This window comes from Gorilla gorilla, chromosome 12, assembly GCF_029281585.2.
Source record: "Gorilla gorilla gorilla isolate KB3781 chromosome 12, NHGRI_mGorGor1-v2.1_pri, whole genome shotgun sequence".
Classification (NCBI taxonomy): domain Eukaryota; kingdom Metazoa; phylum Chordata; class Mammalia; order Primates; family Hominidae; genus Gorilla; species Gorilla gorilla.
Genome location: NC_073236.2, coordinates 129,291,571 through 129,308,103, shown reverse-complemented (window position 1 = coordinate 129,308,103; position 16,533 = coordinate 129,291,571). Strand labels below are relative to the sequence as shown.

At 39.2% G+C, this 16,533-nt stretch overlaps 1 protein-coding gene across 1 annotated transcript in view; it reads right to left on the bottom strand.

Moving 5' to 3' along the window:
• The window catches only part of NOL10 (nucleolar protein 10), a 117,199-nt gene that overhangs the window by 35,014 nt on the left and 65,652 nt on the right, over positions 1 to 16,533 (bottom strand). The window contains exon 14 of the mRNA XM_031008168.3: positions 149 to 275. Within this exon, the coding sequence (XP_030864028.1) occupies positions 149 to 275 (127 nt within the window). The remainder of the gene's footprint in view (positions 1 to 148; positions 276 to 16,533) is intronic.

Sequence of the window (16,533 nt, the reverse complement as noted above, 5' to 3'; positions counted from 1 at the left end):
ATTTATAATATGTTTAATATCTGATTTGGCAGAAAGGGAAGACTTGGGAGATGAAGTAAACACGGCTCAGCCAATTCTCATGTTCAAAACTCAAAAAAAAGTAGAAATAAAGTAATTACATAATATTTCATCACAATTTTTTTTTTACCTAAATTTTCAAGGTCTTTCTTGGTGACAAATTTATAATCATCATAGACTGTGCTTTCTGGATTCTCTTCTAATTCTTCGGTCAGGTTGTCTAAGAAGGAACACCACCGAGGAGCAGGACCCAAAACCTGTTGGTGTTTATGAGAAGAAGGTCAGCAAAGACACAGTTTACCACGCCATCCAAGTCTCAGTTATTTATAACCAGATTTTGTTAAACATGATTTCTAAATCCTTTTTTCTATCAGAAGTATTGACAAATGGATGCAGTATGTATAATGAACAAGTATGTAACAGAAGAGAATAAACAAAGTGGTAAATGTTTAGGCTTGTGAGAGAAAACAACCTCACTTAGTCTAAGGTACAAAAGAATGAATGAATGTTCTTATATTAGCACTATCAAAGTACAGATAAATAATTCAGATACTTATAATAACATCCATCCATTCATGTATCACCTCCTTCCTTCAAAATACTACTAGAATTCTACAAAAGCATTATTTGGTACACTAGATTTTTTAAGTTTGCCAAACAAAAGTCTAAAAGAAAAATTACCTTTTTAAAAAACAATATTTATTATTATTATTATTATTTTGTTGAGATAGGGTTTTGCCATGTTGCCCAGGTTGGTCTTGAACTCCTGAGTTCAAGCAATCTGCCAGGCTCAGCCACCACACTCGGCCCAAAATTACTTTCTTTTAAGATTTTTCAACTAATTACTTGACAATTACATTCCATTCTGCATGGTCCACTTCATTTAATTCATTTAACTCATTAAAAACTAAAATTCTAGACTATAGTTAATGGCAATATGTTGTATTCTTGAAAATCGCTGAGAGTAGATTTTAAATGATCTCATTACAAAAAATGGTAAGTACTACGTGAGGTGATGCAAATGTTAATTAGCTCAATTTAGCCATTCCACAACATATACATGTTTCAAAACATCATGTGGTACACAACAAATACATATAATTTTTACTTGCCATTTAAAAATAATTAGTTGATTTTTTAAATTTCTGTATAAAGAATTCTTCAAAACTAAATGGGTGACCAGGCTCCACAAGTTATCCCAATGAAAGGCTGAGGAACAAAAGGCTGAACAGAATTATAACCAACTAATAAAATATGAATCATTAAGTTTGTAATCCAACTATGAAAAAATATAATCCACCTACTTTCATAAAATACTATGATCACTTTGTACATTTTTGCTATTGATACAAATCTTTCCCAACAAAATGCCACACCCGCTGAGGTCAATGTATGCCAAAGGAAACCTTGGCTCAGTCAACAGAGAAGATACGCTAGTGAAATCCTCCCTTAAGCTAGAGGTATTCCAATGAGAGAACACTGGACTCGGGCAAAATGGAACTTCCAGTGACGACTTAACCTGTTTATTTCAGTAGCAATCAAGCATACTGGAAAAAAACCCAGAAATCATAATGGAAATTATTAAATCTAGCTTAAACTTTCTGAAGAAGAAAAGGCAGAAGGAAGAGAGTTATAACAAAGAAAAACAGCCCCTGTTAACACCCTCTTCAAATAAAAAGAAAAGTAAATGTTAGATATGGCCATAATAATTTAGTTACATTATTTTGCCTGATTAGAGAGAGTGATTCTCTTCACCTCAACACAGCTATGGTACTCATAAACATGAAAAAAACTCGAGCATATAGAGTCTTCCAAAGAAATTTCATATTAGTGCAATCTACAATTTTTAAAAATAGAAGTAAAGGTTTTTATATACTAAGTGGTTTGACTCCAACCATAAAAGACAAACCTTCAAGAAATGCAAGGCATTTTTTAAAAATTCCATATAGAACACTTTTTAAAAGAACTGCTATGGTTTTAAGCAATTTTAGGACAGTAGCTTGAAGTCAACAACTAAATGCTACCACATACAAAGCACTGTGCTAAATTAAAGACACTGACCACAATCTCCCTGAAGAAGTTTAAAATCCAGCTGAAGCACATGTGTGCACTTGCATGTCCACACACATGCACATACACACACAATGTGTGTGCAATGAACTCAGACTGCACTGAGTCCAAGGGGAAGATGGCTTAAAAAAAAACTAGGGAAGGCTGGGACACCGAATAAGTCTATTTGAAAGGACTTCATGGCCGGGCGTGGTGGCTCACGACTGTAATCCCAGCACTTTGGGAGGCCGAGGCGGGAGGATCACGAGGTCAGGAGATTGAGACCATCCTGGCTAACAAAGTGAAACTCTGTCTGTACTGAAAATACAAAAAAAAAAAAAAAAAATCAGGCGCGGTGGCAGATGCCTGTAGTCCCAGTTACTCGGGAGGCTGAGGCAGGAGAATGGCATGAATCCTGGAGGCAGAGCTTGCAGTGAGCCAAGATCACGCCACTGCACTCCAGCCTGGGCGACAGACCGAGACTCTGTCTCAAAAAAAAAGAAAGGACTTCATGTCGGAAGGAGCACATGAGCAAGCTAGGAAAATCACAGGCATCTTTTGAAGCCGAGAGAGTTGAGGCCCTTGTAACTACAGGGGTATCTGCTTCCAGTGAGTCATAAACCTGCAAATGCAAAGCTCTATCAGATAATGGTGTACTCCCTAAAACAGCAATCTTTTCTTTTCTAGACGAGATTAAAGTATGCTATTATTGCTTTTTTAGAATATAATATCCAAGATATTGTCCTCTGAGGAGAGACATCTGTTTTGTTAACTGCTGAATTTTTAGTACCTAGAACAGTGCCTGCCAAATAGTAGGTGCTCAATAACTATGTGATAAATCAATCTATTCAGGTATAAAACACATATGAATTTCGTATGCATCAAGTACTAAAACTGAAAGGGTCCTCTCCGGCAACAGTATTTCTAAATTGGTCTAATATTCCTTATTCAGATAAAAACACTCAAATACCTCACCATAAAGCTACTGGGTATATGAATACTTCTGGTGAAAGTTAGATCTATCTTGATTCCTATACAAGGGTACACTGTTACCCAAAGAACCTCAAAATAAATTGTTCCACCTTTTTAAATCAATCATAAACATGGGCTTCAAAGACAATAAAAAGATTATACTGTGTGCACTGACTTTCAAAGGTGAAGGCAGGAATACTAAAACAGTCTAGATGTGAATTTACTTTCACATAGCCCTCTTTTATAATGTTCCACAACATTCTTTCTGATCATCTAGATTTTAATGGAAGTGGTTTAAATTGCCTGTCAGGGGACAGGTCTAGTTATGGTAAATAATCTCTGCAATCAGATTCATGGCCATTAAATTTTCTAGGAAAAAATATTTCCATCAAAAACAAAATTAAATCTAGTAGTTGACCTTATTAATCACATTTCCTGAGTTCCTTTTCAGAGAAAAAACATCAAAACCACCAAAACAAAGTTGAAATTATTGATTTACACTGGTATAAAATGCAGGTTTTATCCACATTAGATCTTTCGTCAGAGGCCTACCATTAAGTTTCAAAAACAGTGGCCAGCTTAGCCAATAAGGAGGGCTCAATCACAGGCACGTCACACTCTCTGATGTAGCTACATCACAGCGTCAATGTGTAAAATGTCTTTATTGCCTTCATAGCCATAAAATATGTTAAACCTCAACTAATCCTTTGAAATATATTAATTTACTTTCTAAATTCCACATTTTACAACTTGAGGAAAACATCCTTTTTAGCCATATATGGACTATCACTACTACCTCAAACTTTCCAGGTTTTCTGTCCTGCTGTTACATTGCTGTATTCTATGCTTCAGTCACACCATGTTGCCCATGCTGTGGTCAATTTATAAGACTTTCTTTTTTTCTTTTTATTTTTTTAGAGACAGGTTCTTGCTGTGTTGCCTAGGCTGGTCTTGAAACTCTTGAGAGCCTCCAGAATAGACAGAATTACAGGCAGTGGTACTGCGCCCAGCAAATATTTCTTCAACTCACAGGTCAGTATTAATAAAAGTAGAAAATTGAAAACTGATTCATCAGATTGCTAGAAAGGGATAATGTGGCTCCCTTAGCAACTTTAATGATAATCATATCAACCAATCTAAATGGAAATACTTGATTCTCTAAAATATGAATCTTTATGTACCAACATGCTACAAGAAGGCCACAACTCAAATGCAGCAAAGTATCTGCTTGTGCCAATCTACTTGAGCGGAAGAACCAATTTTAAAGGACATGAAAATACATGCCATGTGCCCAAAATGATCACTGCTTCTACGATTACAATTTGTCTTTAAGATGTTAATTATAAAACTCAAAATTATCATGTATTCCTGTAAAGCACTACAAGTGGGGAGGAAAAAGGGTGAATACTAAAAATCTTAGGGGCCAGGTGCAATGGCTCACGCCTAATCTCAGCACTTTGGAAGGCCAAGGCAAGAGGACTTCCTGAGCCCAGGAGTTCAAGGCAGCCTGGACAACACAGTGAGATCCTATCTCTACAAAAATACATATTGTTGGCCAGGCACAGTGGCTCACACCTGTAATCCCAGCACTTTGGGAGGCTGAGGTGGGCAGATCGCCTGAGGTCAGGAGTTCGAGACCAGCCTGGCCAACACAGTGGAACCCCATCTCTACTATAAATACAAAAATTAGCCAGGCGTGGTGGCGCATGCCTGTATCCCAGCTACTCAGGAGGCTGAGGCATGAGAATCGCTTGAACCCGGGAGGTGGAGGTTGCAGTGAGCCAAGACTGTGTCACTGTACTCCAGCCTGGGTGACAGAATTAGACCCTGCTTCCCTGCTTAAAAAAACAAAACAAAACAAAAACAGACTGTTAAAATTAGCTGGGCATGATGGCATGTACCTGTAGTCCCAAATATTATCCCAGGAGGGTGAGACAGGAGGATCCCTTAAGCCCAGGATTTGGAGGCTACAGTGAGCTATGATGGTGCCACTGCCCTCCAGCCTGGGCAACAGAGTGAGACCCTGTCTCTAAGAACAATAAAAATAAAAATAAAATAAATACTCTTAGGGAGCTGAAAGAAGATACTCCTTCCCTCACTCTACTTCAGAAAAATCACTGTGCTACATCCCAAAGCTGTGCTGAGACAGAAAAAAAGATTGAAGATTACCAGATAAATGGTTTTAACAGATCAAGGGTGATTAAAACAACAACAAAGTACTATTAATATTATAGACAAAGAACCAAAGTCTACTAAACCAATACAAATGCCATCATTTTTTTCTGCTTACTTATAATGCTACTGAGTATGACAAAGCCTTTCATTATCTAACGTACTATTAATGGAACAAATAAGAAAATAATTGATAACATAGAACAGCCATTAAATTTGAAATTATCTTTTTTTAGAAATATTATTTTTTTTCTTTGAGACACAGTCTCCATCTGTATCCCAGGCTGGAGTACAGTGGCGTGATTTAGGCTCACTGCAACCTCTGCCTCCCAGGTTCAAGCGATTCTCATACCTCAGCCTCCTGAGTAGCTGGGATTACAGGCACTCACCACCACAACCAACTAAATTTTTGTATTTTTAGTAGAGACGGGGTTTCACCATGTTGGCCAGGCTGGTCTTGAACTCCTGACCTCAGGTGATCTGCCCATCTTGGCCTCCCAAAGTGCTGGAATTTCAAGAGCGCCCAGCCTAGAAATATTCTTTTACAAGCCTGGGCAATGTAGTGAGGCCTTGTCTCTACACATCTTTTATATTTTTTAAAAAAATATTAAAAAATTAACCAGGTATGGTGGCATGTGCCTGTGGTCCCAGCTATTCCTGAGGCTGAGATGGGAGGATCACCTGAGCCATGATCACGCCACTGCATTCCAGCCTGGGCAACAGAATAAGACCCTGTTAAAAAAAAAAAAAAAAAAGAGAAAGAAGACCAGAGAAGACAAGAGAAGAGAAAGAAAAAGAATCACATGGAAAAAGGACCTAAGTAAATTATTTTAATTTCAGGAATAAAACTGAAACCATGAAATGTAATGAAATAGATTTCAATTCAATTTTTATTCATCACATATTTATTAAATTCCATATTTATTATGTTCCAAGTACAGTATAACCTATAAAAATAGTAGAATGAAACCCAAAAGGAACAGAGTTGTTTCAAATACAGCAATACTTATGTGGAAGGACTAAATTATTCTTAATTTCTTCAACTTCATTCATTCATTCAAAAAGTTAACTGAGCATTTGGTAAAAGTTAAGTGCTAAAGTCAAACATAAGTAAGTGGAAAACAATCAAGTACAATACAATGGGATTAGTGCCAAAACAGAAATTTTTAAAAGGTTCTAGGAAGCCCTTTATCTGCTGAGGCCGATCAAGATAGCTTTGCAAGGGGCACTTGAGCAAGGCCCTGAACAACTGAGAGGCTATGGTTTCATAACCAGTAAAGCTTAACTGCCACACTAAATAGTTAGAATGTAGTGCTACATAAAATTAATATATTTCACTGATTACACAGAAGATGTTTAGTTAGAAGAATTGTCATTTTTACCTTTTAGTGATCTTATACTATTACAATCCTAGAAATTCAATTTAAACTTTTATGTTATAATGACACTATTAAATCAAACAGGTAAGAACTACATTTACTAACAGCAACAGGGAGTTTGAATATAAAAGTTTTTTTACCACCTAGCAACCATATCAAGTATCTAGTTATTTTATTATAGAACTGTTTTCAGGACACTCTAAAAATAGACATAAATATCAGTTCTGGAACTGGAACAATAATAAAAACAATAACAACAATAAAAATAATAATAGCACTAGCAACCCACACTCTAAGAGGTAGAGGGTTTTTATCCCCCATTAGAATTTTTTTTTTTTTAGAAGGAGTCTCACTCTGTCACCCAGGCTGAAGTGCAGTGCCACGATCTCAGCTCACTGCAACCTCCGCCTCCCGGGTTCAAGTGATTCTCCTGCCTCAGACTCCCTAGTAGCTGGGACTACAGGACCACACCCAGATAATTTTTGTATTTTTAGTAGAGACAGTGTTTCACCACGTTGGCCAGGCTGGTATTGAACTCCTGACCTCGGGTGATCCGCTCACCTCGGCCTCCTAAAGTGCTGGGATTATAGACATGAGCCAGCGTGCCCAGCCCCCTATTAGAATTTAAATCCAGGTCTAACCAGAAATCTGTTACCCTTACTGTGAGGCCATGATTCTTTTTGGGAAACAGGATCTTGCTGTTGCCCAGGCTGGAGTGCAGTGGTATGACCATAGCTCACTGCAGTGAGGCCCTGGTTCTTTAACAGAAACAACTGGAACCAGAGTTTGAAACAAATAACTTTTTGCATTTTAAAAAAGTAATACAGTATGTATGCTGTATATAACAAAAAAACTTCAGTAAGGTCTAGGTCAGTGGCCCATGATCAAACCATATTAACATCTCTGCAGCAAAACCTACACAAATTCATACCAGTGATTTGGGATAAACACAGACCTACAAAGAAATTCATTATTTCACATAGGTTGAAGTCCTAATAAATCAGGTCCAGTCAGGGTTCACCACAGGGTTATAAACAAACTTTCAAGGCTTTTTAAATTTCAGAATTGCAGATAAGAGATGATGGAGTTGTACTATAATGTATATACACTATACATAGCTACATATGGTAAATATATACTAAATATAGATATACTATAAATATCACTGACCACTATTACGATTAATGATAATTTTTCTAATTACCTAGCCTGCATCTCCTGTGGGAAAATGGGATTTTGCCAATTAAGAAAACCAACTCTGCATATAAACTCAAAAGAAAATTTTCTTTTCCAGCTTTTCTTCCATTATTGTTGGAAAGGCCTCACTAGGAGCAGCAGCATGTATTTTCAAATTCTGACAGCTGAGGCTTAATAAATGATCACAAACCCAAGAGAACACTGGGTGAGCCAGAGGGAGTGGCCATGACCTTAAGCATGTAATTGCATTTGCAGCAATAATGAGCTGCCTAATTGCATATCCAAGTTTACATGCATTTGTGTGAGTAATTATGAGTCATTTAAATGTACTCTACTTGTAGTGTTTTGTTCTTAAAAATCAGATTAGCAAAGAAGCAATTTAATTTCAACATTTAAAAGATTTATTTTTGAAAAAGAAAAACTATTACCTGCCATGACTTAATATTTGAAAAGATAATTTAGGGACTGAAATGAAATAACAAGAAAAATAAGGCCAACTTAAAAAAAAATTGTTGAGATTCCTTAAGCCACTATCTCACTAATAGCCCATCAAGCAATAGTCAATCTATGTGACACTATGAGTAGAAATACGCATGACAGAGTTCCTGCAATCAAGGGCTAGCGGAGACAGGACGCCCCAAGCAAACATTTAAACACCAAATTAAAACTGATGTTAAGAAACACAGAGAGCTTTTGGTTAATAGTGGTACCCCCATCGCTGTCAAGCCTTTTTAAAATGACAGTAAATAAATTTTAAAAGGTATTAACCTTTAAGGACAAAAAGAACTGAAGAAGAAGATGCAGTAGTTTAAGAAACTTAACCGGGTAAACATGAGAGCTTACAGAGGTGAACAGCAAAGAGAAAAGATTCCTCTCTCAGAATCCTTGGGACAAGAACTTCAAGGCTCTAAGCATGGGGGACGACAGGATGAGGCACAGGCCCGAATAAAGAGGGAACAATGGAGCTGATGAACACCCAAATCCCCACCATGCCTAAAGAGACCAGACGATAATTCTCTGGAGGAGGGGAACCAAAGCTGCCCTATGTGCGGGGTGGGTGGGGAGTATGCCACCAGGCACAGGTGACTTGAGCTGTGGGGCTAAAGTCAGGACAATTAATGGCAGTCTAGACATCAAACTGTGGGACCCTCGCCTCCTTTTCCCAGCCCCTGGAATGCCAAAGTCAAGCCTATGCTGCTGTGCGTCCACTCTACCAGCCCAAACCCCTAACACCTCAGAACAAAACTGGGGGATTCTTCTCTGGAGTAAATGAAAGGTCCCAGAAGACAGACTTTAAGATATTGATATCTGGGTAGAGTCCACATGAAAACTACCAGTGGACAAGACCACCCTGCATTTTTTTTTTTTTTTTTTTGAGGCAGAGTCTTGCTCTGTCACCCAGGTTGGAGTGCAGTGGTGCGATCTCGGCTCACTGCAACCACTGCCTCCTGGATTCTTGTGCCTCAGCCTCCCAAGTAGCTGGGATTACAGGCGTGTGCCACTACGCCTGGCTAATTTTTGTATTTTTAGCAGAGACGGGGTTTCACCATGTTGGCCAGGCTATTCTCAAATTCCTGGCCTCAGGTGATCCACCCGCCTTGGCCTCCCAAAGTGCTGGGAGTACAGGCATGAGCCACCGTGTCTGGCCCCAGTTGGCATTTTAGCACATCATTCTTCATTTTTTTTGTTTGTTTTTTTGAAACAGGGTCTCACTTTATCACCCAGACTAGAGTGCACCAGACTAGACTGGTCTTGAACTCCTGAGCTATAGTGATCCACTGGCCTCGGCCTCCCAAAGTGCTGGGATTACAGGAGTGAGACACCACGTCTGGCCCTCATTCTTAAACAAGAACAGGTTGCCTAAGCTCTCTCCCCATTCACTTATTCAACAAAGAGTTACCTCCCCATTCACTTATTCAACAAAGAGGCGGGCACTTTCCCTTCTCTCTAGATACTCAGTAACAAAACACAGAACAATCCCCACCCTCAAGGAGCTTACCTTCCAGAAAGGGGAAACTACAAACAAGGGAGAGGCAGTGGAGAGTATGACAGACAGAGACTGGTGCTGTGGAAACTGAAGGAGAGAAGGCAATGAAGAATAGAGGGGAAGGGGAGATGATGGACAGGGACCCAAGGGGTAGGAGGGAGTGACCCTCAAGACTACCTGACAACTACAAAGGCCTAGAGGTTGGAATTGCTTGGCATATTTGTGGATCAGTAAAAAGACCAGCCCAGTGTGGCTTGAATAGAGAGAGCAATGGTGAGCAGGGGCATTCATGAGGATCACTCTGGCAGAGGCTGGGCGACTGACTGGTTCCGGGCATTGAAGGAAATCTCTGTTTATTCATTAGCTGACAGTTCCGCAACGAGCAGAGACTTCAGTGGTCACACGTTAGAAAGAAATCAGATTTTATAGAATTAGTCCAGGACAGTCACTAAACAAACAACCACAAACCCTGGGGACCTGGGGGAGGGACTGAGTTCCATAATTCCTAAATTATATTATTTAAAGCATCCAGCTTCCAACAAAAAAATTACAGGACACACAAACAAACAAGAAAAGCAGGGTCCATATGAAGGAAGGGGGAAAGTTGCCAGAGAACTCATCTTTAAGAGACTAGCTACTTCACTAAGTCCAAACACTGGACTTAGTAAAAACTGGATAACGACATTCATCCACTGATGAATGGGTGAACAAATGTGATAATATCCACACAATGGAATGTCACTCAGCAATCAAAAGGAATAAAGTACTGAGACATGGTACAACATGGACGGGCCGGGAAACATGCTAAAGAAAAAACAGACCACATACTGTACATGAATGTCCAGAAAAGGCAAATGTATAGATAGAAAGTAGGTGAGTGGTTGCAGGGGCTGGGAGAGGGAGGAGAAGGAAGAAAAACTGGCATGGGGTTTCTGGTTAGTGCGACAGAACGTCATGGAATTAGTGGCAACCACTGCACAACTCTGGACTGTACACGTCATGTTTTTTTTTTTCTTTTTTATTTGAGATGGGGTCTCACTATGTTATCCAGGCTGGTCACAAACTCCTGGGCTCAAGCGATCCTCTCACCTCAGCCTCCCGAATAGCTGGGATTATGGGTGGGTACCACAGAGCCTGGCTTAGGACTATACACTTTAAAAGGATAAACTTCATGGTATGTGTATTATGTCTTTAAAAAGCTGTTTTTTTAAAAAAAAAAATGAATTAAGGAGGTTATTATGTCTCCTTAGTTTCCTTTAATGTAGGAGCCCCCACCTTCACTAACTTTCAGGATGTGGACATCTGCTCAAGGCTCAGGCCAGAGCTCTTAGAAAGAGCCCTGATTTGCAGGGGTTCCCCACAGTCCTCTGCTGATCACTGCTCATAATCAGATCCAGTTAAACCTTTCTGGCGAGAATCACACAGGCAATGCTGTGCCAAAAGAATACTTCAGACTATTTCTATACCATAAGCGATTGGCTCTGTATGATTAATATTTGCAAAGTCATGTGTTTGCAGCACTTTATCTTCATGTGTTTTCCTATTTTTGTATTTTTATTTTTTTGTATTTTGGGTATAAAATGAGGTTCCAGGAAGGCGGCCCAGTTAAGGTTTGTCTGGGGACTATTTGCCAGGAGCTACCCTGGCTTAGGAAGGGAGGCCAGAAAAATCTAAGAAACATTTATTCCCACCTACTACCCCAATAAACTGGAAAGATGGTAGGTTTGAGGATGGGGCACACCTCAGTTCTTTTCAAAGGGAGGTGACAGGAAACTACTTTTTAGCAAACTTATCTGAAAAGACTATGCCTACACTCTGCTATTTCACCAAACAAAAATATATACAAAATCAATTCACTCCTTTTCCTTGTTAAACTTTTAACATTTACTTGAGGAGCTGGAATGTGAAGGAAGCTTCTGGGAAACCAAAGGAATAATTTGCTGAAAACTAAATTCACATACCTAATGGAGGTTTATAAACTTTGAACTTAAGCAGGATTCAGAACATGCAAGCTTGGTGAAAACCAGATATTCCTAAAACATTTAGGAACAGGACATACAGAATTACTTTCAAATGAACCACTGTAGTATGTATGTAGGTATGTATGTATGTATGTATTTATGAGACAGAGTCTTGTTCTGTCACCCAGGCTGGAGTACAGTGGCATGATCATAGCTCACTGCAGCCTTGATCACCTGGGCTTAAGTTATCCTCCTGCCTCAGCCTCCTGAGTAGCTGGGACTACAGACATGTACCCATGCCTAGCTAATTTATTTTATTTTGTAGAGACGGGGTCTCACTATGTTGCCCAGGCTGGTCTTGAACTCCTAGGCTCAAATGATCCTCCCACCTTGGCCTACCAAAGCAATGGGAGTACAGTTGTGGCCACCGTACCTGGCCAAACCACTGTAGTTTAAGTGTGTGAAAATTTTATTCAAAATCATGAAACTCACTCATAAAACATATCTGTTAAAGTTCTCTTTTAAATTCAAAACTGGATCTAACTTATTATACTAATTTGAAGTGGAATAAAAAGCTTTACATATCTGTCTGCTTTTCATGAAACACTACAAATGACATGTTAAATAGCATAAAAAAATCCTCAGCTGACATTTTTCTTCAATTCTCAAGGAAGAAAAAGAAAATCTGAACATGGCCCCAGTCTTCTTCAAAGTCCACTGTTAGCTGAATAAAAAAACAGATGTTTATTTTAAGGTCTCCTATTCATTCTTTCCTGAAGAGCCTGGCCTTGCACCTCGGCTACAAACAGTCATTTGATGTTTATCATCATATTACACTTGAATTCCAGTGCAGTTTCCTAGAGTTCACTTCCAGACTTTGCAATAACAATGACTCTAAGCAATGTTAAAGTCCTCTACTTCTACCCTTTTCCTCTCCCAATTTCCTAACTACACCAAATGCTAAACTTGCCCACATGCACACGCACACATGCCCCAAGGATGCTAAAGGCACTACGCCAATTTTTTTACATGAGAATGTATTTATCTTTTTGACCACGCACCTGGTAATGAGCATCTCCCAAGATCTTGTTTTGTCATTTTATTCCTGCCAAGAGTTAGTAACACAGATGGTTTGGTGTGTTATCCTTAGCACATCAGTAGTTTCCTGGTTCTACTCGACTTCCTTGCAGGCAAAAGTGTTTATTAATAACTTTTCCGCATATTCTTATTGCTTTCTAATTCTTAATTTTGAAATCTATGTAAAAACTAAGGGTACCAATATATTTAAAAATACCCGGGGGGGAAACTCGGCAGAAAAAAAGGAAGAGCAAAACTTTAAAAAAATTACATGTACACTTTTATTCAAGGTTCTATACCTTAACAGTGCTATTCTAGGAAGATGAAAAAATATTTTAACACCATTTAGCAGTTACTGATTATCTTGGGGAGGCAGTCATGCACGGAACTAGGAAATCCTGAAGAACATATTTTAAATTCATACAAAATAAGATCTCCCATATGTTCCCCCAAATAAAGCTGAAGGAAAGAAAGCATGATACTGGCACAGCAAAGGACGTAAAGGAACTCAATCTGAACTCAGTGGAATAAAATGTGGTCAACCACAACAGTACTTAAGTAGAGTCTTAAATATGCATAGTTTCCTCTGAGGTAATAAACAGGATTCCCACAAACATGTGATAATATTTAGAATCTCACTAAGATGTATATGTGGCTGTGCATGACTGTGGGAGGGAAGCAGTGTGTATATACTGTTGATTTTTGTTGTTGTTGTTTTTGAGACAGAGTTTTGCTCTATTACCCAGGCCGGAGTGCAGTGGCATGATCTCACTTCACTGCCACTTCCACCGCCTGGGCTCAAGCGATGCTCCTGTCTCAGCCTCCTGAGTAGCTGGGACCAAAGGTATGCACAATAACGCCAGGCAAATTTTCTGTATTTTAATAGAGATGGTTTTGCCATGTTGGCCAGGCTGGTCTCGAAATCCTGAGCTCAAAAGATCCACCTGCCTCGGCCTCCCAAAGTGCTGGGATTACAGGCGTGCGCCACTGTGCCTGGCCGCTGCTAATCATTTTTTAATGAAGTTTTAGGATAGATCCAAAAGACTTCATGTAAAATCTAAGCACCTGCAAAAAGAATATGAAGAGCTTTATTAAAAAAAAACCATACACATAACGAAATCTTTAAACTCATAAGGAAAAGAAAGTGACGAAGTTTGACAGGGGTGGTGGTGAGAGGCAAAAAAACCCAACTGCTATAATTCAATCAAAAATTTAACTTTGGGATGTGGTGGCTCAGGCCTGTAATCCCAGCACTTTGGGATGACAAAGCAGGAGGATCGTTTGAGCCCAGGAATTCAAGACCAGCCTGGACAACATGGTGAGACTCCATCTCTATAAAACATACGAAAATTATCTGGGTGTGGTGGCACATTCCTGTAGCCCTGGGTACTTGGGAGACTGAGGTTGGGGAATCACTTGAGCCCTGGAATTCAAGGCTGCAGTGAGCTGTGATCAGGACACTGCACTCCAGCCTGGGCAACAGAATAAGACGCTGTCTCAAAAATAATAAAAATAAAAATTAACTTTGGGCTTCTAGGCAACCAAGACAAAAGGAGATGCACAGTAAGGTCGACAGATACCCTTTACTTGCTAAAGGGAAGTATACTGATAGATCTGGAAGAAGAAATTCTCTGTTGGAACAAAACTCAAGCAGCATAATATAGACCTTTAAAGGAGTCTGGCAACAAAATATATTTCTTTGAGAGGCTTACAGAAGTTCAACATCAAAGAAAATCATTAAACTATAATTGATGAAGGCCAAAGTATGTGGTCTAAGGAAGTAGCCTAATGATCTCACTTGACTCTGGAATAGTTTAGAGCTATGCTGCCCAATAAGGCAGCCACTAAGCCACCTGTGGCGATTTAAGTTAAAATTAATTAAATGAAATTAAAAATTCAGTCCCTTAGATGCAGTACTCACATTTCAAGTGCTCAGCAGCTACATGTGACTAACGGCTACCACATAGGACACAGCAGATACAGAACGTGTCCGTCATCACAGAAACGCTGCTGGCAGACTTTGGTTTAGAGAACTGGACAGCACTGGTTTAGAGAACTGGAAAATGTAGATGGTAAACAGTTACACAGGAAACTATGTAAATAAAGTATGATATATCTACACAACAAAACACTATGCAACTATTAAAAAGAGCTTGATTTACGTGCTGACCAAAATGATATTGTGATCAAAAAAACCTTTGAGAATAGTATAAGGAGACCCTGATTCTGCTCAAGCCCCATGCCATGCTGTGTGTGTCATACGTGACTTGACTGCACAGCATGTGCACCAACTTGTTAATAACTTGTTAATAATGGTAATGAAGGACTTTTATCTTCTTGGTTATGTATTGTTACAAGGTTAAATTTTTTTTTTAGTTAGAGCGTTTTTCAAAAAAAAAAAAAAAAAAAAGAGGGAAGAAAAAATAAACACCCCCAAAAGAGAATACAGGCACAGATGCAGATACCAAGTGGTGAACAAGTCCCTTACACTATCAAACTGAAACCTCAATTATTTCAAATACTCTGTAAAGGAGCAGAGACCCAGCCCCTAATTTAACATTGAGGCTATTAGTGAGCACTCAAGTCAGTACTAGTGCTGCTGGCTGAGAACAGATATTCAAAGTGTAGATAATAAAGATGATTTTTTTTCTCCAGAAAATTCAAGAACCTAACTCATAACCTTTGACCTTTTCCATGGAGATGAACCAGAAAAACAAAAGCTCAAAACTCCCTCCCAGGAAGCAGTTTAACTCATATATATGAAGAGTTAGAATTAAGACAATTCAAGATGGCCAAAACTGAATTTAGTATCTACTCCACCTTACCTCTGTGAATGGTACCACTGCTCATTCAGTTCCCCTCTCTCCCCATCATCCATCACTCCCCACGAATCACCACACTCTATGAGCATACTCCTTACTGTCTCTCACACCCAACTCTTCCCTCACCATGCCTACTGCCTTAAATGGGGCCCTCATTATTTTTTCTAATCAATTACAGTGTGTCCTATCCCTGGCTTCCAAAGCCAACCCCCATTACACAGGTAGAATAATCTGACACACCTATCTGATTTCAGTCCCTTGAATAAAACCCTTCAAAGGCATGCCACTCTAGTTAAAGCAAAAGCAAAAATTTTAACATGGTACAAAAGGTTTGGCTTTAAGTCCTGATACTTCTCCAGTCTTACTGGAGAAGTATCGGTATCTCCCATTCCTTAAGAGCCACTGAAAAACCCAAGCTCCTCCCAAACAGACTGAACGGACTGGGGCTCGTGGGTTTACTTCAGCTCCCTCTGTACAGGATGATCTCCCTGATTCTGCCACCCTTCTATCCACCATCACTGCCTAATTCCTGAACGTCCTTCGAAATTTGAATGAAACATTACTTATGGGAAAGTGACTTTCTTACCTCTTGTAAGATCCTGTATACCAAAGTTCCTTATCACTTGTACTATCTGTTCCTTTACTAGACTATCAGCTCCTAGGCAGCAAGGCCCATATCTTCAAACACCTTTGATATCCTAGTGCAGTTTTTGATATCCCACCCTTGGTCCTGGTACAGGAAAGATGCTCACTAAGTGTTTGTGTAACAAATGTTTGTATAATAAATGACCCAGCCCCTCAAATACTCAAAACAACTAATTAACACAACTATCTAGTTAAGCCCAAAAAGACAAAAATCATGGTGTGTCATTTTCATGACTGACCAACATAAATAAATG